General features: G+C 40.0%; 1 protein-coding gene across 1 annotated transcript in view; it reads left to right on the top strand.

Moving 5' to 3' along the window:
* Nucleotides 1-827: 827 nt before the first annotated feature.
* LOC149248434 (uncharacterized) overlaps nucleotides 828-25297 on the top strand; it is a 48812-nt gene continuing 24342 nt past the window's right edge. Inside the window, exons 1-2 of the mRNA XM_089458427.1 lie at nucleotides 828-968; nucleotides 1195-1529. Coding sequence (XP_089314553.1) covers nucleotides 1209-1529 — 321 coding nt within the window. The 5' untranslated portion in view covers nucleotides 828-968; nucleotides 1195-1208. The remainder of the gene's footprint in view (nucleotides 969-1194; nucleotides 1530-25297) is intronic.

The raw sequence follows: 25297 nt of genomic DNA, 5'->3' as shown, positions 1-25297 counted from the left end.
ATGAAATTGAGTGATACTCAAAATCCTTAATTTCCTTTTGAAGATTTGAAGTAGTTTTCATTTTCCTTTTGTTCTTAATCTTCATACAGATTGCTCAAACATCAATTTTCTTACACAGGTAGATTTGTTTCAATTTGATGGCACCATTTTCGTTGCTTCCTGGCTTTGGTTTCCACCCAACAGATGAAGAACTCGTTGCTTATTACTTGAAGAGGAAAGTACATGGCCATAAGATTGAGCATGACATTATTCCTGAGGTGGACCTTTATAAGTGCGAACCATGGGATTTGCCTGGTAGGTTGTTTTTTGATTCTATTTCTTTTGTTCTCTGTTATGTTTTAGGTCTTTTATCTTCAAGCTAGTTTAAGAATTTTATATGCTTTATCCTTAAGGTAAGGCTGCTGCCTTAAATTAAGTTTGAGCAGTCTAGTGATTTTGTTTTTTAAGCTCCGTGTCTGCGTGCATCACATATTGCCTTATTGGTAGACAATTGAGACAAGTGTACATTTCTTTAGCAGCTTGAGTATTCAATAATTGAACTTTGTCTTCTCTATTCAGGTTTCTGGTTGCTAACTAACATTTAATTTTGAATTTGATTGTCCTGCTATTTTGGATAGCTATGCTCTGGAGTCACTGGAACACCAATAATTGTGCTGGTTACTGGGCTGACTTGAATATCTTGTACTTTGGCAGATAAAATTTGCCTTCAAAGCAAAAATCTACAGTGGCATTTCTTTAGTCCGCGCGATAGAAAGTATCCAAATGGCTCACGTACTAACAGGGCCACTGAAGCTGGTTACTGGAAAGCAACTGGTAAGGACCGAAAAGTTACATCTCAGCGGAGCACAATTGGAACAAAAAAGACACTAGTATTCTACATGGGTCGTGCTCCATTTGGAGAAAGGACAGATTGGGTTATGCATGAGTATCGGATCGATGAGAAGGAGTGCCAAGCACCTGGTTTACAGGTGTCCTGTCTGTCTCTTCTTCTTTGGATGTTGATATTTTTCATTTGTAGCCATTAAACCTGTGGGAAGTATATGAGAATGTTGAGTCTCTCTGCACCATTAAAGTTGTTGGTATTACGAGATACTGTCTCTTGGGGAGTTTCTTCAGTTATAACTTATTTCAGATTGCTTTAAATGTCATTAAGAACTGTTTCAATAGTCAGTATTGATGGAATTACCTTTGCAGGATTCTTTTGTCTTATGTCGTGTGGTCAAGAAAAATGGATTAGGAACAAAAGTGGTGACCAGTCTGTTGCCCCAACTGAGAAAAATGATTCAGATGGTGCAAATAACAACACCTTACTTGGCAATCTGGCTGAAACATTCTATACTGGACATCAATCACCAGTTTTGCAAGAAGGTGAAAATAAATCAAACTTAAAACTGCCATCTGAAACATCATCTGAGAATTTAATTGACATGAATGAAGAGAGTGTTGAGAGATGGTTAGATGTTCTTCTGGATGATCCTGACCAAAATTGCAGCATTACATCTCCAGCTGAGTTGACAAATAATGCAAAGGTATATAGCTTACTTCTTTTTGTTACAGTAATATTGCAAAGGTCAAAGTTCCTGGTAGATGTCACAATTCACTTTCATATGATAAGTATTTAGAAAGTCTAATTTTTGAAATAATCTATTTATTGCAATTCATGCAAAATTTTACTGTGTTTATGTTCTGCATTCAAATCTATACTTACAGAAGGTTTAACATTCCAGAATATTGCTTTTGTCCTTGTACTATGACATTTATACTGACATTATATTCATAAATAACATACATCGATACTTTAATTCCATCCATGAGTACTATAGGTCACTTTTTCTGACCCTTCATGGAAGAGACATCAGTTTGAAGTAATTATATGAAAGATGGTCTGGAGTGATGTTAAACTCTGATAGAAGAAACTAACTTATGTGCCTTTGCTAGGATGTTTGTCAAAGAAATGAACCTCAGTGGAGGAAATACTGCATCTGTGACACTAAAATTTATACCAGTTTATTTAAATTGTGTTACTCAATTGGCATTGAAAGCAACCTTGGTTTTGCCATTTATTTTTCCACCATAAATTTTCAATGAGCAACTATTTTTTTTATTTAGTATAATGGACAATTCAAAATTTGGGACGTTCTCCTCAACCTGATCATTTTCAAATATATGATGGAATTCTACCTGTCCTAAGTAGCAATTTCACATTTGGTAGAAATGTTCCTTGCAGATCCAAGATGAGTGCGTCATTTTTAGTGAGAGCTTTGACCTTTTTTCTTGGTTCTTCAAAAAATTTATATCCACCTCTTGGATAAGAACTTGGAGTTACATTATCCATTTCTCCGAGGCATTTATAACATTTATTGCAGGTTCACAGTTGTTCCTTGATATTCGTTTGTGTTTTTTCATGAAATCACATCTCATATTTCATTAATGAACAATGGAAGAGTACACCAAGTAGTATATATCATTGGGCCAAGCTGTGGTTATAGCCTACCTCTCCCCACATATGCAAGGAATGCCAGTATATCTTCTTTGGCCCTTATTCTGAAGAGAGGTTCTACACTCTTTTTAAAATTCCAATTCTGGCTGAAATCTATGCTGCTAACATTGATCTAACATCTGCAATCTTTCCCAAATGAAGGGGGAGGCATTCCCGTTCGGTAGCACATCTTTTTTTAGCCTAAAAAAGATGCTCATCAGGCTTAGGTGTTCTATATACCTCTGCTAGGCTGCCTGATCATCCATCCATCCCCAAACTGACTCCCTCCCAAAGAAGACTGACAAAGAGATTGTTGCACTCAGCGGTAATCCATTCCCAAAATGCTCTAGCAACTCCACATTCCCACAACACATGCTATTTTGTGAAACCAGACAGCAACCATTTATTAGGCCTGAGTGGTGGAGCCTATCTTTGACCGCTGGGGTCTAGTTAAGAACCAACTATCCAAGTAGTCTAGTTGTAAGGTCATTCCTTGAACATTATTTTGAAGCCTTCCTCTTTGCTTTGCTACTTGTTGCTATGCTTCTGATTGTTGCTTGATTTTCTTTGAGAAACTTCTTGACTCTTTAATCCGTTCTCTTTGTTTTAGTTATGCTGATCAAGCTAATACTATCATCTTTGCTTTAGTTGTCATGTCCTATGCAGATTCCTGTAGTTGGTTCTTACCTATTTTCCATGGTGTTACTGCCATTGTGGAATGGTTATTAGAAATTAAGAAGAGATAATATCACTTGTGCAGGCGAAACAACCCCCAAGGGGCTTACAACAATCACTTTCATTTGGCTAAGCTTTTATGACAAGGGGGTACTATTTTGTCAAAGTCACCTAGGGTTTGTACCCATCTGCTCATTTCATGTAATGGGGGAATTGTACTTTTATGGGTTGCATGACATGCCACCAGCTTAACTCTGCTGAACTGAGATCGCCAATGATTGTTCTTATGTAGTTTTAGTAAAAGCAGTGTAATGAAACAATGTTATGGGTTTTGTAGTTATCTCTCCTTTAGAGGGCTTAGTAATTGAATGTGTCCACTAGAAAAACATAAAAATAACTTGCAACAGAACTTTAAAAATAATGAGAGCGATAACTAACCTCGAGGCAACTATTTCATAGGTATAGAGAAAGACAAACAACGATGGTATTTTCTGACCTCAAATGTATTCATGTTTTTTAATTGATGCAAAACAAGTTTAGGCTATATACGAGATGACACTGCCTTTTCAAATGCAACTAGGAGTAAACTTGTTAAAATGTGAAATCTCCAAAAAGTAGTAAAGATCCCAAATAAATTATTTAGGTTATAATTGTTATCACATTCTTGGATATGCTATATTTCGTGGTATTTATTTTGCTAACATATATATTTATATAAGCCACACACAAAAATGTATTGTATCCAGATACTTATAACAATCTGCTGTTTAAATATTCATATCCATCTTTGGATCACTTGGTACTTCAATTGTCTCCCAAAATGGTTGGGGTGAGACCATAGCTGCCAAATTTGGATGTGGCATATATATTTTTACATAAGCCACATCCAAATGTATTGTATCCAAATTTTTATAAACTTAGTACTTTAATTGTTAGAGATGAGACCATAGCTACCCAAAAAAGAAATATTATCAAAATTAATCTCAACAAAAGAGATGTAGCTGAAAAAATATGGGCTTGATTTTTCATTTAAAGGCAATCTTGCTGTATAACCATCAGGATAAGTTGGAACTTCGCACACTAAGAAAACTGTATGCTAAAATGCCCCTTTGTTATGAGTTTCTATTATAACAAGATCTCCATGGCACAACACGCTTGTAACAACCATTGAATAAAAGCAACATATAGGGCTACAAAATAAGGCCCTCGAGAACCCTAATTTTCTTTATCACATAGATGGCACCAAGAAATCCAATTACAATTTTTTTCACAAAGTTTGAAGAGGTGAAAATTGCATGTACCATGTTACTCTAGGTTGGAAAGGAGTAAGTTAATTAGTGGATAAAGTCAATCTCTTCCCTAGATCGGGTAAGAATTTTATTGGAAGTTATAGTTCCACTTAATTAATGGAAATTTTGACTGCGGAAATTTTTCTTTAAAGGTTTTGACCTATTTTAAAACAATCCACATCATCCAAATTTTGAAAAACTAAATAAACCAAAGAGGAAATTTGCTTTGCTGAAAAAATAAACTTACCAAACAGATTGAATTTGTCCACTTTTTAACTCACTCTGTTAAGAAAAACACTTATTAACCCCCTCTGATATCCCAATGAATCCCCCATTGATCTTAACTAGGGTGTACATGCAAAAGGTACAAGGCTAGTGGTTCACTTTGTGACTAGTCAACTACCTCTACCTAGGTTCTTGAACCATCTTTTAAGAAGAAACATGTTGTGGATATCAATGCCAACCTTGTAGGTATAGACATTTGGTGCCTTGTCTCCAAATACCTGGCCTAATGGTTAAGATTCAAGAACATGTGGTTCTTGGCAAGAGGTCACAAGTTCAAATCCAAGGGGGAGAGTATGTAGACTTTAGCAGTTAAATTGCTATTGAGAGGCGGATCCCTTGTCCCACAAACAAATGAGTCAGATACACCAATTTGGTGTTTGGTTCGCTGTGACCTTAAAATTAGATTATTATTATCATTATTAAGAATTTAGTCTAATTTATCAACTTATGGCTAGATGTTTTGTCTTGAGAAGGTCTTAAACAACTGATCCAGGTGGATATTGGTGGCCACCTGCCAAGTCCACCTGGACCCCCACCATTGTTTCTCTCAGCATTTTCAGTTTCCTTAATTGTAGCACAACTTACTATTTTTAGCAGTTTTTCGGGTCCTGAACTTCCGGAGCCGTTTTGAGGCCCTAAACGACGTTTTTTGGGAAATCTGGGGCAACATGGGTCCCCAAAGTGGTAGTGCTCGGATAGATCTTTCTAACGAGCTATTGTACGCGTCAAACAAAGATCGTATGCCAAAGTTACGACCCTGGGAAGTTGGTGTACCAATTTACCCAAACGGGGCCCACAGTTTGGCGTTTCATCTTCTAGGGTTAGGTTTTGGAATGTTAAGGGTTTTCCATTGTTTCTCAACAATAAATAGGCCTTCGAGCCTCATTGTAACACAGTTCAGAGGCATGTAGCCACCACATTTCTTCTCAGAGATAAGCTACCATCGCCCTAGCTGGTTTATCTCCCTTTCTGGTTGTAAGCATATTTCAGTATTTTCCATTAATGAAATGAAATATTATTTTCGCTGCATCTTTGTGTATATGGTTATCTCTGTAATTTTTTGCGTTCCTGTTTAAATCCGGATCAGTGGTATCAGAGTGGTCTGCTTTTTCTCTGTTTTTCTTTGCATGTCCCCAACAAGGTCGGGATATAAGGAGTTAGGGCTTGAACTGGTCGAACCTTTGCAAGACCAACCTCGCAAATCTCGACAGCCTCTCATGGCAGATGAGAAGAAAGACGAGGGGGCAGGAGATCCCATCAAAATCTTGCTCGAAGAAGCCCTCGAGCGACAACGGAACGCGATGATGGACAGCTTTGCCCAGATCCTTCAGCGGCTACCCAGAAGCGACGCATCGGCTTCCAGCAGCTACTCTGGAAACTCCACACCCTTTAAGGTACAAGTTAATTTTGAAATCCCCATATTCGAGGGTCAGATAGACGCAGATGCCGTAGATAAATGGTTAAATCTGCTAGAGGGTTATTTTTCTGTTCATGAATTTTCGAGTCGGGAAAAGATTGTTTTCGCTCTTCTCAAAGCAGCCCCCCACGTCAAGGACTGGTGGGAAACCTACTGCGAGCAGAAGGATGAAAGTACTGACTCACTATTTTCAGCCGCACCCACCTGGAATTCATTCCGGGATGCCATCAAGGAGCAGTACTACCCTGTCGGAAGCTATGAGGATGAATACATAAAGTGGACCACGTTGCGGCAGGGAAGGACCAAGACGTGCCGGAGTTCACCAATCTTTTCCATACCTTTCGCACAAAGTTGGGTATTAAGGATTCAGAGCAACATTTGATACTCAAGTACCGTGGTTGCCTGCACAAGTACATCCAGGAAGAAATACAATTCCTGAACATCTCCTCGCTCGGCGCAGCATACCGATATGCCGTCAAGGTCGAGCAAAAGTTTAAACAAAAGAAGCGAGACTTTGGATCTGCGAATCCAAAGCAGGGGAAAGGTGCCCCTAAACCACAAAACAAAGGACAAAGCCAAGGCGGGACAGCCCAAGACAACCCGTCGAAGCTACAAGCAAAGAACAACGCCGCGAAGCCGAAAAAGGACACGGGAAAATGGTGTGAGTTCCATAAGAGCTCCACCCACAACACAAGTGAGTGTCGGGCCAAGCAGTCACTGGTGGCTGAGCTAAAGGTTTCAGAATCAGATGCATGTTCCGACTCTGAGTCAGAACCCGATAAGGGGAATGACAAAGGGAAGCAGATCATTGATGCGGATCCCAGCGCCACTGTTGCTACCGCCAAGATCCAGAAAAATGAACCCGAAGATCCAGAGGAGGAGGAGCGTCTCTTCCACTCCCAGATGTGGGTAAAGGGCTCCCCGATATAGTTCATTGTTGATAGCGGGAGTCAAAAGAACCTCATTTCGGCAGAGGTCGTGAAGCGGTTGGGCTTACCGACCACAGCACATCCACAACCATACACCATTGGGTGGCTTCACCAAGGACGAGATCTTCGCGTGAGCCAGCAGTGTCGCCTTCCATACAACATCAAGCCCTTCACGGATGAGGTATTGTGTGACATTGCTCCCCTTGAAGTTTGTGATGTATTATTAGGACAGCCATACTTGTGGAAGCGACATGCTGTGTATGAATCAAGGCCCCGTGCTGTTATTGTTACATTGGGAAATAAGTTATATAGGATACCAGAGGTAGCACCACCTACCGCCATCTCTTTGATTACTGCAAAACAATGCAGTAAGATCATTTCCAAAACCAGGAAATTTGTTTTCCTGATGATACGCCCTCAAGGAAAGAAGAAGACGGTGGCCGCGGCCTCCAGACAGGGTCCTTCTGCACGACAACTACAGATGGACAAGGTTGTGGAGGAGTTCGAGGACATCTTCACCTCTCCTGCAGGGGTTCCTCTGCACTGTCAGGTCAAGCACTCCATCGATCTGACCCCAGGTGCGCCGCTACCAAATGGACCAATTTATCGGCGCTCCGTTCTGGAGAACAATGAAATCAAGAGGCAGATTCAGGAGCTCTTGCAGAAAGGTCACATCCGTCCGAGTTCATCGCCTTGTGGGAGCCCGATCGTGTTGGTACAGAAGAAGGATGGGACGTGGAGACTCTATATTGACTATCGGGCGCTGAACAAGATCACTGTCCGTAATAGGTACCCGATCCCGCGGATTGATGACCTCCTGGACCAACTAAAGGGGGGCGAAATATTTCAGCAAGATCGATTTGAAGTCAGGATATCACCAGGTACCAATCGAACCCTCTGATGTGTGGAAGACTGCCTTCAAATCCAAGGAGGGCCTTTTCGAATGGTTGGTTATGCCTTTCGGATTGACGAATGCTCCTGCAACCTTCATGAGGCTAATGGATGACATCTTGCGGCCATTCACCAACTCCTTTGTAGTAGTATACTTGGATGACATTCTGATCTTCAGTCAGAGTTGGGAAGAGCACCTCCACCACATCCGACAGGTTCTCCAAACACTACGGCAACACAAGCTATGTGCCAATTTGGAGAAATGCACTTTTGGCATGACCCAGGTTCAGTATCTGGGATACATCATTGATGAACAGGGGGTGCATGTCGATCCAGCCAAGATCCAAGTCATTCGGGATTGGCCATCTCCAACCACTCTAACAGAGCTCCGCAACTTTCTAGGTCTTGCCAACTTCTACCGCAGGTTCGTGTTGGGGTTTTCTCATATTACTTGGCCCTTGAGTCAAGTCACCAAGGGAGGGGCGAAAGCAAAATTCTTTTGGTCTGAATCTCAACAGAAGGCATTCATGGAGTTGAAGGATCGCCTCTGCATGGCACCAGTGCTCGTGTTACCAGATTTACAACAACCATTTGAGGTCGAGACAGATGCCTCTGACTATGCTATTGGGGCAGTCCTTACTCAACATGGACATCCAGTGGCATATCACAGTGAAACACTTTCAGACACAGCCCGGAAGTACCCCACTTATGATAAAGAGATGTATTCCATTGTACAGGCCTGCCGACAATGGAAGCATTACATTTTGGGGAAGGAAACGGTCATCCACACAGACCACCGACCTCTGCAGTTCATACAGACCCAAGGGAAATTGCAGAATGATCGCCATCAGAAGTGGTCTACATACCTGCAACAGTTCCACTTGAATATCAAGTATAAGAAGGGCAGCACCAATAATGTTGCAGATTGCCTCAGTCGACCACCGATCATGGCGTTAACCACCGTGCTCAACTCTTGTGGGCACGAGACTTCTGATTGGCCACTTCTCTACAAAAGCGACCCAGAATTCGGCCACACATACCAGACACTCTTGGAGGGTCGGCATGTTCCAAATTTTCACCTCCAGGATGCCTTGTTATGCCACCTGGGTCACCTTTGTGTTCCTTCAAGCGAGCGTGCCAAGATGATTTGGGAAGCACACTACAGTCGGGCTGCTGGGCATTTTGGGGTCGAGAAAACAGTGGCAGTATTGCAAAATTATTTCTATTGGCCGAATCTTCGACAGGATGTTGGGAAGTACATCAGATCATGTACTGCCTGTGCCATTGCCAAACCGACCATCAAGAAGCACGGCCTCTATAGCCCGTTGCCTACCCCTAGTCGACCTTGGGAATCCATCTCCATGGATTACATGTCAGGCCTTCCTTCCACTAAGCATGGAAATGACTGTGTTTTTGTGGTCGTCGACAGGTTCTCGAAGATGGCCATTATGGCGGCCTGCAAGAAGAATATCACAGCAGAAGCCACTGCTAAACTCTTCTTTGAACGAGTGTGGGTGCACTTTGGGATCCCACAGTCTATCATCTCAGATCGGGACAGTCGGTTTCTCAACACATTTTGGTCCAGTCTCTGGTCAATGCTGGACACCAAACTCACGAAGTCCACAACCTTCCATCCTCAAACTGATGGCCAGACAGAGGTTGTCAATAGGATGATTGTGCACATTCTGCGCATGTATAACTCAAAGCATCCACGCACATGGGACGAGAGCCTCCCCTATGTTCAGCACAGCTACAACCGAGCTCTTCACAGCTCCACTGGCCATAGCCCTTTTCAGGTGGGTTTGGGATTCCAGCCACTATGCCCCATTGATGTGGCCATGCCACTTGCAGCTACTCACATAAATTCAGCTCATGTCCAGTTCGAAACAGATAAGGCCACCAGCTTCATTGAGCGCATCCAACATATTCGCCAGCAGGTCCATGACATTCTGGAGAAATCAAATGCCAAGTACAAGCAGCGACATGATCAACATCGGGTGCCACACAAGTTTCAGGTGGGCGACAAAGTCTGGTTGCATTTGCAAAAGGAACGCCTTACTGGAGCCTATCGGAAATTGAGACCACTCCGATATGGTCCTTACACCATTACTAAGGCTATGGGAGACAATGCATTTGAGCTCAGCATTCCCCCATTCCTTGGCCTGCACCCAGTGTTCAATGTGGACCGCCTTCGACCATACTTTCCACCATTGCTAGACACATCCGACATTGCAAAACAGCTCACACCCACAGAATTAAATCCAGATTGCATGGAACAAGCTGCAACTGATCGGATCATGGACACACAGATCAAGAACACTCGCCAACAGAATATCCAACTGTATCGAGTTGTCAAAGCAGGCCAACTCCTTCAGCAGGGCAAGTGGCTCACCAGGGAACAAGTTCAGCAAAAGTTTTCTCATCTCATGGAGGAACTCAACGCAATGGGGACCATTGCTTCCTAAGGGGGGAGGAATGATCCAGGTGGATATTGGTGGCCACCTGCCAAGTCCACCTGGACCCCCACCATTGTTTCTCTCAGCATTTTCAGTTTCCTTAATTGTAGCACAACTTACTATTTTTAGCAGTTTTTCGGGTCCTGAACTTCCGGAGCCGTTTTGAGGCCCTAAACGACGTTTTTTGGGAAATCTGGGGCAACATGGGTCCATCCATGGACCCATGTTGCCTCCCAAAGTGGTAGTGCTCGGATAGATCTTTCTAACGAGCTATTGTACGCGTCAAACGGAGATCGTATGCCAAAGTTACGACCCTGGGAAGTTGGTGTACCAATTTACCCAAACGGGGCCCACAGTTTGGCGTTTCATCTTCTAGGGTTAGGTTTTGGAATGTTAAGGGTTTTCCATTGTTTCTCAACAATAAATAGGCCTTCGAGCCTCATTGTAACACAGTTCAGAGGCATATAGCCACCACATCTCTTCTCAGAGATAAGCTACCATCACTCTAGCTGGTTTATCTCCATTTCTGGTTGTAAGCATATTTCAGTATTTTCCATTAATGAAATGAAATATTATTTTCGCTGCATCTTTGTGTATATGGTTATCTCTGTAATTTGTTGCGTTCCTGTTTAAATCCGGATCAACAACTATCCTCTCTTTCAAGATGTCTCTTTATCATTTTTTTAATGTCAACAGACACTAGTTTGGTAGTTTCAAATCACAAGCCTCCATTCAAAATGGTAAATAATGGTGTCCGAATGGGCATGATCTCAACACCTGTCTATAACTTTTTTGATACCATTCTTCCACTTTCCATCATCTCTTTATGTACTCTTTATCCACTATCAACCCTTTCCTGGTGTAGGCATGACTACTTTCATTTTTTTCTTATGTACTTTTTATCCACTATCACCCCATTCCACTTGCAGGCATGACTACTTTCGTTCTCTTTATGTACTCTTTATCCACTCTCACCCCATTCCTAGGGAAAATTTTAGGGGTTAATATTCGCAAGTGGACTAATTTCCATGTTTTTTCCCAAAAAAATCATTAATTTCCATTTTTTAGAAAAATTATTCGCCCAAATTTTATAGTATGAAATTGTTTTACCTTAAAAATAGCCAAAATTTTATATAGAGATTATATAAAGTTATTGGAAATTTGAATACTTTTACAAAAACATTTCCAAACATTTTACAAATTGCATATTATGTACCAGGGAGATTCACCAAGGTTTCTAAACTTTAAATTAGGTTTCCATCCTCAAAATTTTCCCTACCCATTCCTGGTGTAGGTATGACGATTCTTTTTTTCCTGCTTGTTCTTATGCATTGTGTTGTGAAAATGTTATCTTTCATATTAATGAAATGTGTAATTCAAAATTTTTGAGGAGAGGCTCATTCTACAACCCAGTATGATGTGTAATGCTGTCCGTTTCGTCATCAAAATTGAACTGAAATTTTGATCATGTCCACTAAAATAAAAATTATGAAAAATGAAAAATTTAAATAACTATACAAAACATTTAAACAATGTCTGCTCATAATTTTTTTTTTTACAAAATTAGATCCTTTGGACTCACGTTAGATCTGTATTTAAGATGGATTGATGTTGTCTTAGTAAAAATTTAAACCGGATTTCTAACCAAAATTGCCCAAAAACATGGGGATACGAGTGCCAAATATCCCGCGCTTGGCAAGAGTGTCAATTATAGAAGCGACAACGATAATACTTTTGGAGATTAGCTTCGAACAAATATTCCAACACGCTGCGACCCTCTCTGTCAATATGTCATCCTATTGCTCACGGTTAAAGAAATAAAAAGACCAAACTTCTCACTCAACCATCAACAACTCCTTCGGCGTGATGCTTCACATAACGTACATGTCTCTGCAGAATGTGATTTCGCAATAAAAAAGGTTTAAGCTCCATGATCTTACTATGGGTTCTTCAGCTTGTATTGATTGACGGATTTGGGGGAGACGGGTGCGCCCGCCATTCGACCTACATCTTTTTACCAGTGACAGCTAGAGATGACGAAGCTACCCCTTTTCTTTCATACATGGCGCTGTGATCGAGAAGACCGAAACTTGTTACCTACCTCTGCCTAATTAATGATATGTATGATAGGATAAGTTTTAAATAGTCCATATACTTTTGCATGAAATATTTACATAATTAATCTATCCTTTTCATTAAAATCGTTTTTTCCCTCAAGTCGGAATTAAATATTTAATACTTTGGAGCACAAAATTCAATACTTTAATTTCCCTCTATCTAATTATCATAAAAAATTCAGCAGTCTAAATACACTTTCCTTGTTTAATTTTGTTTTGAATTGTCTCGACTTATCACAAAGGCGGCTGCGTATTAATCGAGGAGTGAGCTTACCAAAGTCACCTTTCCACTGTACTTGGCGGCTGGCAGCTTCCACGTACCTGTTATACCAATATCTACATACTGTCGCCTCACGGATTTGGCTCGATTTTGATGGATGTTATACCAATATCCACATCCTATCGCCTCACAGATTTGGCTCGATTTTGATGGTTGTTATTCCAATGTCCATGTAGGGTAATCTCACGGATTTTTAGCATATTGTTCCGATGGCTCGATTTTGATGGCAGTGATTGTAATGCCCGAGTGTCCTCTGCCACGGTTTCGACCACTGTCACACTTTTCTATTGTGCCAATCTGCAACTCGTGATTGATTATCGGAATATACCCTTGGCTTTGGCAGCTAATCCGAGAGCAAACAGAATATGTGGCTCATCATTTATAGTTTGTGCCCATCGGCAGCTAATTCTGTTTTCAAAATGGGCGTTTTCTTAGACGCTAATGTTTAATTCGGTTTGGAACGTCTTTACTTAAGCGACTATTGTATACATCTGGTCAATTCAATTGTGATTTGCAGTGGGTGGCAATTCTATTCTTGCTTAGGCACCTATATACACCAACTTGATGGATGTGTTTTTTCTTTTTACTGTAATTATACCATTTTTCAAAGAGGACAAGCAAGATTAATTTTGTGTTTTTGAATTTGTAGTAGTTTTAGTGGGTTTTCTTTCTTTTTCGGTGTTCCAATTATGTTTGTTTAAAAGATGGTTTTGATATAAAATGAAATGAATTTATTTATTAAAGAATATTCAACATAAAATTTAATAATTTGTTAGAAATGCTAAAAACTAATAAAACTAAAATTCATAAAAATAATAAAAAGAAAATGAAAAAGCATATGCCATGAATGTTAAAATGCACGAGATTAGTAGAAATAAATGAAAAGTGTGTGGATGAAAGCCTATCCTGAGCTCTACCTCCCTCATTATCCCTCACCTAGTTATTGGGTATTGTGTGAGCTATCTAAAACAAAAGAACTATGATTATCCCAACCTGATGAGCAATAAAATGCTTCAGCTTTAAAGGGTTAGTGATGAATCGATGAAAGCTTGTAACCCAAGCAAAATTTGGAAAAGAGAGAAAATCAATGAAGAAGAAGGTGCACAAGGGAGTTGGTAAAAATAAGTTGAGGAAAGGGGTAACTCAAGTCTTATGACTGCTCCCTCTCCATGTCATAATGCTTAAGGATGTGGGAATTTTATAATTGGTACAAAGACTAGGCATCCTCCATGAAGCAAACCCCTACCATGTGCACGTGTTGATTGATGGGTTAGCCTAGGAACTATTTCTCCCTTTAGGGTTGGAAGAACCTAATAGGGTTTTGTAATAACCCTCCCATATCTAAGCATGATAAAATGTTTGCAAATCATAAGCTAGAAAGACACTTGAAGATGATGCTTGTGCAAAGTACTTTGATGTTTTTCACATTAAAAATGGTCCACTTTGATGCACCTATGATGTTGATCTCACTTGATTCCATGAGTAGGTTTAGATGCTTGCTCCCAGGTATAGTTGCCATCCCTTGAGGGATTGAATGATGCTTCTCCAGTACTTTAGAGAGGATGTCCAACCCCATTTGATGATTAAATTGGGAACTAATGCTAGGACATTGGCCATCTTTTGAGGAGTGTTGACCTTGGGATGTTTCCAACAATGTTGATGACACTCTCCTCTCCTTCGAAGACTTGAAACATTGCACATTTGGGCCAAGGTGCTTCTTAGTGAGCTGATGTACCCAAGAGATGGCATGATGCCCCTAGGTTGGCATTACACCACCTTGTGGATGTTGCCCTATTTTTGGGATGATTTGATGATGATGATGATGACTTGAGAGCTCTTTAGAGGGGATGGTACACTGCTCTAGATGATGATGTCATGCCCTAGCTTCATGATGTCCTCTTCTAGGTTGGCATTACACCACCTTGTGGATGTTGCCCTATTTTTGGGATGATTTGATGATGATGATGATGACTTGAGAGCTCTTTAGAGGGGATGGTACACTGCTCTAGATGATGATGTCATGCCCTAGCTTCATGATGTCCTCTTCATGTGGTTTGGAGTGAAATGTGGGCTTATTTGATGAGGATGCTTTTTGGAAGGAGCCTTTGCTTGTTGCTTATACACTTTTTGATGAGGAGATGTGGCTTTGGAGTGAGGAGCACCTTTTGAATCATACATGACCCATTTTGATGAAAAAGACACTTTTAGGAGGATGATGTCACCCTTGGAGGCAATTTTGGCTCACACTTGTGGGCTAGTTGAGGCTTGTTTTTATGGTTAATCATTGAAATAATTGTATATTAGGTCGGCTTTTGACTTGCTTAACTTGTAACGACATATTTTAATATTTTTAGGGTTTTTAGTCTAATTTTACCCTATTTCGACTTGGTTGTTCTCATATAAGTAGAGGTAAGTCGATTTAGTGTTGGATCATTATCACACACACACTTACAATTAAGAGAGTGCGCACTAGTTTCTCTTTTCTCTTCATTGCTATGGAGCACTAAATGAACAATTTGTCTTGGGGAGGATATTTTGATTGAATGAATTTTCTCTTGGATGATAAATTGTGATTTTATGGTGATTTTGTGCAAATTTACTGTAAGTATATTCTTCCATCTTGTATTTGTTGTAGAAATTAGGGCTCTATTGAAATTGACTCCAAATGTGTTGAATCTTTTATGGCTGTAACATCTCCTCCGCAAGATTATCATCAAGTTTCCATTAAGAAACCTTAATATAGCTTCCTTGAATTTTATCTTCAATCTGATTGAAAATCATTAAGGTTTGTGAAGTAGAGAAAACTCACGGTAGCTTTTTCTCTATCTCATAAATTACTCCATTGATCCTCTTCTGTGGACTTTGCCTTAGACTCCATTAGCCCCCATGATTGAGAAAGGCACTAGTCCACTATTGTGTCAATCACTTTAAATGACAATATTCAAACCCTATTTTTTTTTAATGTTTTCTAGAGTGAATTAGGGTTAGGCTATGACAAAATCTGCATTGTACAACATTAATTACCATAGACTTTATAGTCCTAGGATTAGGTTTTGCATGTGCTAAATTAGAAAAGTATACATATTATTTTTCATACATTTTTCAGCCATTAATTAGGGCTGATGTCTAGGGTTTTGTCTTGATGTTTTATGTATTTTCAGCAATTGAAATTTGTTTTAATTTGTTTCCTTGTTTATTATTAAATTTAGGCTCTTTTGTTTTTGCTGTTGTAAATTTAGCATGTTGTAATTGTGCTGCTAGAAACCCTAGTTTATAACAACAAATTTGTAATTTAAAGATAATGTGCTTGGAAACCTATTTAAGCCTCTCCAGGACTTGCTATGCCCTCTAGATTTAGCTATAGGGTCGTTTGATCTCGTTGTCTTGGAATTACATCTTATTTCATCTAGAACCATAATTATTGAGCATTTATTCGGGTGTGATCCATGGTAGAACCCTTGGGGGGTATTTTGTTGATTTTTCAAGTGCAATAGATACACGCACTAATTTATGAAAACCTATAATTACTTCTAATGATGTAGATATTCTTTTAACACTTCTGGTTTATTATTAAGCAATCACACTTCATAAATTCAACCATAATTGCACAAGGACAGTAGAGATCACAATGCACAAAGACAACACAAGATTTACCTTGGGAAAACCCTTGTGAAGTAGGGGTACTCGAACCTAGGGGTGGGGTTCTCTTACTCGTACCCGATTTGCGCACCTAAGCACCAAAAACCTGTTTGGGTTCTTCTCAAACACACCCTTCTGAACCCGGTTCGGGTATGGAGAATTTGATACTCCAAAAATTAAAAATCGGTTCTTTCTTTGTGACGGGTACTCAGTACCCGTAAAAGGGTGCGTGGTTCCCCGAAAACGGGTACGCGGAGGGTACACCTACTTAGGTAGTCATAGTTTTTTTGTTTGTTTGTTGGATTTTTAATAAAATATTAAAAATTGATGATGCTGCATGTGTGGACGAGGAGATACAACTAGATGGTCTTATTGAGCTACCTCCAGTTGCTATGGATGAGCAGGTTCCTCCAGATGAGAGTGATCCCTCTCTAGAGAGCTATCTTGAGACTTGTTCATTGTTCAATTTCACTTTTTTTTGGAAATTTCTATTTCATGTGTGGAAATGCCTTTGAGGCAAATTTTGAATGTAGTATGGTAATGGAGTCCTGGTTATATAATATATTTCTATTATCATGATTCATATCTCTCTGCGTGATATTAAATTTGAAATTTCAATGTGAATGTTCAATGTTTTATTTTTCTTGTTGTAAATTGGAAGATTTCAAAATTGAAAATTCATAATTTGAATTTCCTATATATTATAATTTATATAATATATAATATATATAAACTATAATATACTATATACCCTCAACGAACCCACACATCCTATTTCAAGAAGTGATGTTGTTGGCATTATGATTCAAGTGTTGTCCTTGATGGCAACTCACTCAGAGGATGGTACAGGTGCTACAGGTGCTCAGAGGTTGGTACAGGTGATGGCAACTTAATCAGAAGACAGATCTCAGTACAGCATGCCAAGGAAGCTCATACACGCCGTTTCGTTAAGCCCAAGTCGCGTGTACACGCAAGTTCGATTCAGAAAAAGCGCGTGTATGTGGAAAGGTTCCTTTGGTTCATGGTGGTTAGTCCTTGGAAGTTGTGCCTATGATTTCGGACCATTATGTCTCGACGGGCGTGTCGATCCCTAGTTTTAAAGTTGATGGTATTGTGTTACTATGGTTTTGGCTCTTGGTATTGAGAAAGGCCTAAGGCTATATAAGGAGAAGAAGATCATTAGGCAAAATCATCTTTTGACAAGGCATGAATATCTAAGAGAGAAAGAGATCTGATATGCAGGTTCTGAGTTGCATGATCTAAGCCAAGGAGAGATCACATCGGTTAATGGAAGACTAGATCTAAGGATAGATCGGGATCTAATGGTTTGAAATGCACTATCATGATATGGTTGATTATGCGTATTTCTAGATCTGCATATTGTCGCAATGTTACGTTCTGAGTCTAACTAATGTCTGGTACAGCTGCAAATTGAGAAAGTTTTTTTTAGATCTGTACGCAGGTTGGCTTTGGTAAAAGAGCGTGTATACGCGGGTTCGGCTCATTAAAGTAGCGTATATATTTTGAAGCTTGATTTTGGGTTTACAGTGGGGTCTGACTGTTATTGCAGAGTTCTGTAGTCTGCTCTGTGTTCTGGTAACTGGTGATTGACAGGGTTCAGTGGTTCAGTGATTCAAGTTTGGTTGTCTTATGCTTCAATGATCTGTTGTGGAAATTGAATGAATTGTGGTCTTCAGATTGTAATGTTGTGCTTCAGGAATATCCAAGTCTGAAAATGTATGAAAAGTGATACCTGGAAGAAGGAAGATTGTAGGTCAGCACCTACGTACTAGTATCTTGGCTAGTACAAGAGCAAAGGGGGTTGGAGCTCCCTTCCAAGGAAGTTTGGAGAACGAGAGAAGGTTGAAGCCTTCTGCAGGTTGTAGCCTGCGTACTGGTATAAGGCTGCACCAGTACAAAAGATTGTAAACTGAAGTTTCATATTAAGAAAGATAGAGACAACTTGCAGCAGTAGCGTGTACACGCTGGTTCACTTAACTGAAGTAGCGTATATGTTTCTGGGCATTTGAAAAGTTTGATTAATCTGATAATACTGATTCACCCCCCCTCTCAGTATTATTTCCAACAATTGGTATCAGAGCAGGTCCTTCAGAGAAGCTTGATCGCTTGAAGGAAGATCATTCATCATGAGCAACTACGAGAAAGAAGCATCAATCAGGCCACCGGTTTTTGATGGAACAAATTTCAATTATTGGAAGGTAAGAGTTACTGCATATCTTCAATCTCTTGGTACAGAAGTTTGGGACATTGTAGAAACAGGCTATGCTTTTCCTTCAGCTACTCCTACAGATCCAGCTGAGAAAAAGGCATATGAAACAAATGCAAAAGCAGTCAGTACTCTATTAGGAAGTATATCTCAAACAGAATTCATGAAGGTCATGCACTTCAAATCAGCAAAAGAAATATGGGACAAAATGATCACTAGCTATGAAGGAGATGAACAGGTAAAGCAAGCTAAACTTCAAACACTCAGGATTCAATATGAGACTCTCAAGATGTATAATGATGAAAGTGTGGCTAATTATTTTCTTCGGGTAGATGAGATTGTCAATTGTATGAAAAATTTGGGTGAAGAAATAAGAGAAACTATAGTAGTTCAAAAGATTCTAAGATCTTTATCCCCCAAGTTTGAATCTAAAGTATCTGCAATAGAAGAAAAAGAAAATCTCCGTGTTCTCACTATGTCTCAGCTACATGGAATTCTAACCGCTTATGAAATGAGAAAGGGAGGTCCATCTGACAGAAGGGAAGCTGCTTTTAAGGCATCAGGAAAAGAAGATTACTATGAAGCAAGCCATGTTCCAGAAGAAGAGGAAGAGGAATCAAATTTTGTCAGAAATCTTCAAAGGGGTTCTGGAAGGTTCAGAGGTAAGCTACCTTTCAAATGCTTTGCTTGTGGGAAAGTAGGTCATTATGCAGCAAAATGTCCTTATAAGGATAAAGGAAAAGAACCTGCTAGATGGAACAAGAAACAAAGTGCAAATAGGAAAAGCTATTACACCCATGAAGATAGTGATGGCTTATCAAACAGTGATGAAGATGAACAAGGTAATAAATATAAGCTGTTAATGGCATTTGAAGATGATGATTATGAGGATGCTATAGATGTGGATAATCTCTATAATGAAATCACTAGACTCAAGAGAGGCATAGAAGAAAAGAATGTGATCATTGATACTTTGCAATTTCAAATTGATGAAAAGGAAAAACATCTTGAAAAACTAGAAGGTGAAATTGTTGGTCTCAGAAAAGAAATTGAGAAAACAAAAGCTATTAATCTTAAATTTGTCAAAGGATCTGAAACTTTAGATGAGATTATCAGTGTGCAGCGGTCTCCTCTAAACAAGACAGGTTTGGGCTATAATGGAGAAACCTCTCAAGCATCCACCTCAAAAAGTTATCTTGATGCAGCAAGAGGAAATGAGCGGAAGAACAATGAAGATAATCAGGTAAAGCAGGGACGAGTTACAAACAGAAACTATCAGGGACAATCCTCCTTAAGGATGAACAAAAGCTACAACCAACCACAGGTAAAATCTTCTCAGTTTGGCTCAAGAATAGATGAAAATAGAAATCAGTTGGCTGGTAGATTCAATAACCGCAGAAGCTTCTTCAATGGACAATGCTTTTCTTGCCACAACTTTGGTCACAGAGCAGCTCAATGTGTTGCATATAAAACAATCATGACTAGGGAAGCTCAAAAACAAAGAAGTATGACAGGGATTACAAAAAGGACCTATAACAACTTTTCGGTGCTTGAAAATGAAGTTGAATGTTCTATTTGCAATAATTTTGGTCATAAAGACTCTGAATGCAGGAGCAGGTTTCAGGAGAAAAAGGAACAAGCCACAAGCACCAAAACATGGAGAATAAAGGAACCTCAAACAGAAAGATGTGGGATAGCATTTTATGCAGAAGGACAGGAAAATCTATGGTACATTGACAGTGGATGTTCGAAACATATGACAGGTGATAAAGAAAAACTTGAATCTTATTCTACTTTAGAAAAGGGAAAGAAAGTTTCTTTTGGGAATGATACTCCTGCAACTATAAAAGGAAAAGGTATTGCTCCTTTGAAAGAAAAGGTCAAGGCTGGAAATGTTTTGTATGTTGATGGATTGAAGCATAATCTTCTGAGTGTCAGCCAGATGTGTGATCAAAAAACAGAGGTTATTTTCAGATCGAATGGATGTCTTGTTCGTGATCTTGATACAGGTAAAACAGTTCTCAAAGGCAAAAGAACTCCAAATAATCTGTACATATTTGAAGAAGGACAACAACAATGCTATCTTAGCAAGGATGAAGAGCACTGGTTATGGCATCGAAGGTTGGGACATCTAAGCTTCTCACAAATAAGGAAAGCATGCAAATATCAGGCAGTTCGCGATCTTCCAGATATCAAAATTCCAGACAACACCATATGCAAATCTTGTCAGTTTGGAAAGCAGACCAGAACTAACTTTCCAGAGAAGGAAGGATCAGCTAGCTTGCCTCTTGAGCTAGTCCATACAGATGTATGTGGTCCATTTAGGAAAAGGACACCTCGAGGGGAAGAATATCTGATATTATTCATTGATGATTTCTCAAGGTTTGTTTGGTTAGGGCTTATGAAGCACAAAGATGAAGCATTCGAAAAATTCAAATCCTTCAAAGCATTGGCTGAAAATGAATCAGGACACAAAATCAAGTGCCTCAGATCTGACAGAGGTGGGGAGTTCACATCAAATGAATTTTTTGATTTCTGCGATGAACATGGGATAAGAAGAGAATTCTCTACAGCTAGAACTCCTCAGCAAAATGGGGTTGTGGAAAGAATGAACAGAACTATCCAACAAATGGCTCGTGCTATGCTCGATGAATCAGGTACTCCTGCAACCTTCTGGGGAGAAGCCGCACATGCTGCTGTTATCATTCTTAACAAAACAAATGTCCGAGTAAACAGCACTCAAACACCTCATGAGCTTTGGAGTGGTAAAACTCCTTCCGTGAAGCATTTCAAAATCTTTGGGAGCAAATGTTATATTAAGAATACTGATGAGCAACTTGGCAAACTTGAACCTAGAGCAGATGAGGGCATTCTTCTTGGCTATTCTCCACATAGCAAAGCATACAAGTGCTACAATAAAAGACTTGGCAGAATTGTTGACAGTATTGATATAGTGGTTGATGAGAAGGGATATATTCCTAGGCAAGTTCATCATGAAGAAGATGAAGGTTACTCTCAAAGGCGAAATGATGAAGAAGAAGAACCTCAAGAAGAAGAAGAATCTCAAGAAGAACCAGAGGAGCAGACAAGAATAGAAGAGAAGACTCCATCCAGATATGTCCAAAAGAATCATCCAGAAACTCAGATTGTGGGGCAGAAAGAAGCAGGAGTACAAACAAGAAGGACACTTGCAGAAGCTTCAAGCTACTTGGCTCTACTCTCCTCCATTGAACCACAAAATGTGAAAGAAGCATGCAAAGATGAATGTTGGGTCAAAGCAATGGATGAAGAACTTGAGCAAATCGAAAGGAACAACACTTGGGAATTAGTTCCTAGACCAAAAGATAAGAATGTAATAGGAACAAAATGGGTCTTCAAGAATAAGTTAAATGAAAATGGAGAAGTAATTAGAAACAAGGCCAGACTTGTTTGTAAAGGGTATGCACAGCAAGAAGGAATAGATTTTGAAGAGACCTTTGCTCCTGTGGCAAGACTAGAGGCCATCCGAATGTTCCTTGCTCTCTCAAGCTTTCAAAACTTCAAGGTATTTCAAATGGACGTGAAATCAGCCTTCCTGAATGGAGACTTAGAAGAAGAAGTATATATTGAGCAGCCAGATGGGTTCATTCTTGGGAATGATCCAAACCTTGTATGCAGATTGAAAAAGGCTCTCTATGGGCTCAAACAAGCTCCAAGGGCTTGGTACTATCGGTTGGACAAATATCTTCACCAACAAGGCTTTTCAAAAGGATCAGCAGATAGCAATCTCTATATAAAAGTTGAAAATAACAAATTGCTAATTCTTGTTGTTTATGTAGATGATATTATTTTTGGCAGCAATGAAGAGACTATGAGTCAAAACTTTGCCTTGGTTATGCAGAAAGAATTCGAAATGTCACTTCTTGGAGAATTGACATATTTTCTTGGATTGCAAATCCAACAAAATGAAGGAGGTATCTTCTTGTCTCAAACCAAATACCTCAAGCAGATCTTGAAGAAGTATGGCATGGAAGAGTCAAAACCAGTATGTACACCCATGGTTACAGGATGCAGCCTCAGTGCAAATGATGAATCAGCAGCAGTCCACCAACCCACTTATAGATCCATGATTGGGAGTTTGCTTTATTTGACAGGTACTCGACCAGATATTACACATGCAGTAGGAATGGTTGGAAGATTTCAAGCCAACCCAAAGGAAACTCATCTTCAGGCAGTCAAAAGAATCTTCAAATATCTTCAAGGGACCCAAAACTATGGCTTATGGTATCCTAGAAATACTGATCTCACTCTTCATGCTTACACAGATGCAGATTGGGCTGGAAGTGTGGATGATAGGAAAAGCACAAGTGGAGGTGCTTTCTTCATGGGTTCCAGATTAGTATCTTGGTTCAGCAAGAAACAAAGTTCGATTGCCTTATCTACAGCTGAAGCAGAATATGTGGCTGCAGCATCTTGTTGTACACAACTTCTTTGGATGATGCAGACCTTGCAGGACTTTCAAATCACTTGCACTCCACCTGTCTCTATCTTATGTGATAATACAAGTGCAATCAGCATTTCAAAGAATCCAGTCATGCACTCAAAGACCAAGCACATACCAATCAAGTACCATTTTCTTCGGGAACAAGTGCTTGAACAGAAGGTCAAGTTGGAGTATGTTCCTTCTAAGGAGCAAGTTGCTGATATTCTCACAAAACCACTGCCCAGGGAAACTTTTGAATATCTCAGACAAAAGCTGGGAGTAGTTAATGCTTCATCCTGTTGTTGAAATTTGTTTGTTCTACAGAAAAGTTGGTATACGCAGGTTACGGAAGTAATATGAGCGTATACACGCGGATGCATGGTGGGAAAGTCGCGTGTATGCTGGACGCTTGTTGCAGAAAGAATATCCGCGTACATACGCTGTTTTATACAGGATAAAACGCGTATATGAAGTTCTGAACAGCAAGGGAAAACTCTGAAGTTCTGAACAGCAATAGGAATGTCAGAATTATTCAGGCACAGTTTCAGGGAGTGCAACAGGCACAGGTTCAGGGGGAGCAGCTCAAAAGTCTCATAAAGCATTGTTGGCATTAAGATGTTTTTGGTTGTTGGTTTCAGGAGAAGGAGCTCAGAAAGAAATTCTAGTTGCTGATCTAACAAGATGTTTATCAGATGCTGCTGATGTCTTTCCTAAGTCTTGGTCTAGATCTGTTGTCTCTATGTCATGTATCTCTCTTGTCTCTTTTATGGTGTCAAGGTCATGTAACGGCCGTTGTTGGTTTCCCCACTATGCCTGGGATGAATGCTGTAATAGAATTGGTTGTTTCTGATATGTTATGGTTGTATGTATTGAGTCCTTTGGTGATAGAAAGGTCCCATATGGTGTATAAGTCTTGGTTCTTGTTGAAGAACATCTTTTGCAGATCTGGCCTACTGTCAGGGGGAGCACGAGTCAGCACAGCCAAGCAGAAGTATCAGCATGTCCTCAGGGGGAGCATAGCCCTTTGCCCTTGATGTCAAAGGGGGAGAGTGACTTGGTGTGGTGGTTGCCATCAAGTCCAAAGGGGGAGATTGTTGGCATTATGATTCAAGTGTTGTCCTTGATGGCAACTCACTCAGAGGATGGTACAGGTGCTACAGGTGCTCAGAGGTTGGTACAGGTGATGGCAACTTAATCAGAAGACAGATCTCAGTACAGCATGCCAAGGAAGCTCATACACGCCGTTTCGTTAAGCCCAAGTCGCGTGTACACGCAAGTTCGATTCAGAAAAAGCGCGTGTATGTGGAAAGGTTCCTTTGGTTCATGGTGGTTAGTCCTTGGAAGTTGTGCCTATGATTTCGGACCATTATGTCTCGACGGGCGTGTCGATCCCTAGTTTTAAAGTTGATGGTATTGTGTTACTATGGTTTTGGCTCTTGGTATTGAGAAAGGCCTAAGGCTATATAAGGAGAAGAAGATCATTAGGCAAAATCATCTTTTGACAAGGCATGAATATCTAAGAGAGAAAGAGATCTGATATGCAGGTTCTGAGTTGCATGATCTAAGCCAAGGAGAGATCACATCGGTTAATGGAAGACTAGATCTAAGGATAGATCGGGATCTAATGGTTTGAAATGCACTATCATGATATGGTTGATTATGCGTATTTCTAGATCTGCATATTGTCGCAATGTTACGTTCTGAGTCTAACTAATGTCTGGTACAGCTGCAAATTGAGAAAGTTTTTTTTTAGATCTGTACGCAGGTTGGCTTTGGTAAAAGAGCGTGTATACGCGGGTTCGGCTCATTAAAGTAGCGTATATCTTTTGAAGCTTGATTTTGGGTTTACAGTGGGGTCTGACTGTTATTGCAGAGTTCTGTAGTCTGCTCTGTGTTCTGGTAACTGGTGATTGACAGGGTTCAGTGGTTCAGTGATTCAAGTTTGGTTGTCTTATGCTTCAATGATCTGTTGTGGAAATTGAATGAATTGTGGTCTTCAGATTGTAATGTTGTGCTTCAGGAATATCCAAGTCTGAAAATGTATGAAAAGTGATACCTGGAAGAAGGAAGATTGTAGGTCAGCACCTACGTACTAGTATCTTGGCTAGTACAAGAGCAAAGGGGGTTGGAGCTCCCTTCCAAGGAAGTTTG

This window comes from Pinus tabuliformis, chromosome 7 (genome assembly GCF_031772625.1).
Source record: "Pinus tabuliformis cultivar Carrire ecotype Pingquan chromosome 7, CPIR1, whole genome shotgun sequence".
NCBI classification, from domain to species: Eukaryota; Viridiplantae; Streptophyta; class Pinopsida; order Pinales; family Pinaceae; genus Pinus; species Pinus tabuliformis.
This window is presented reverse-complemented; position numbering and strand designations above follow the sequence as displayed.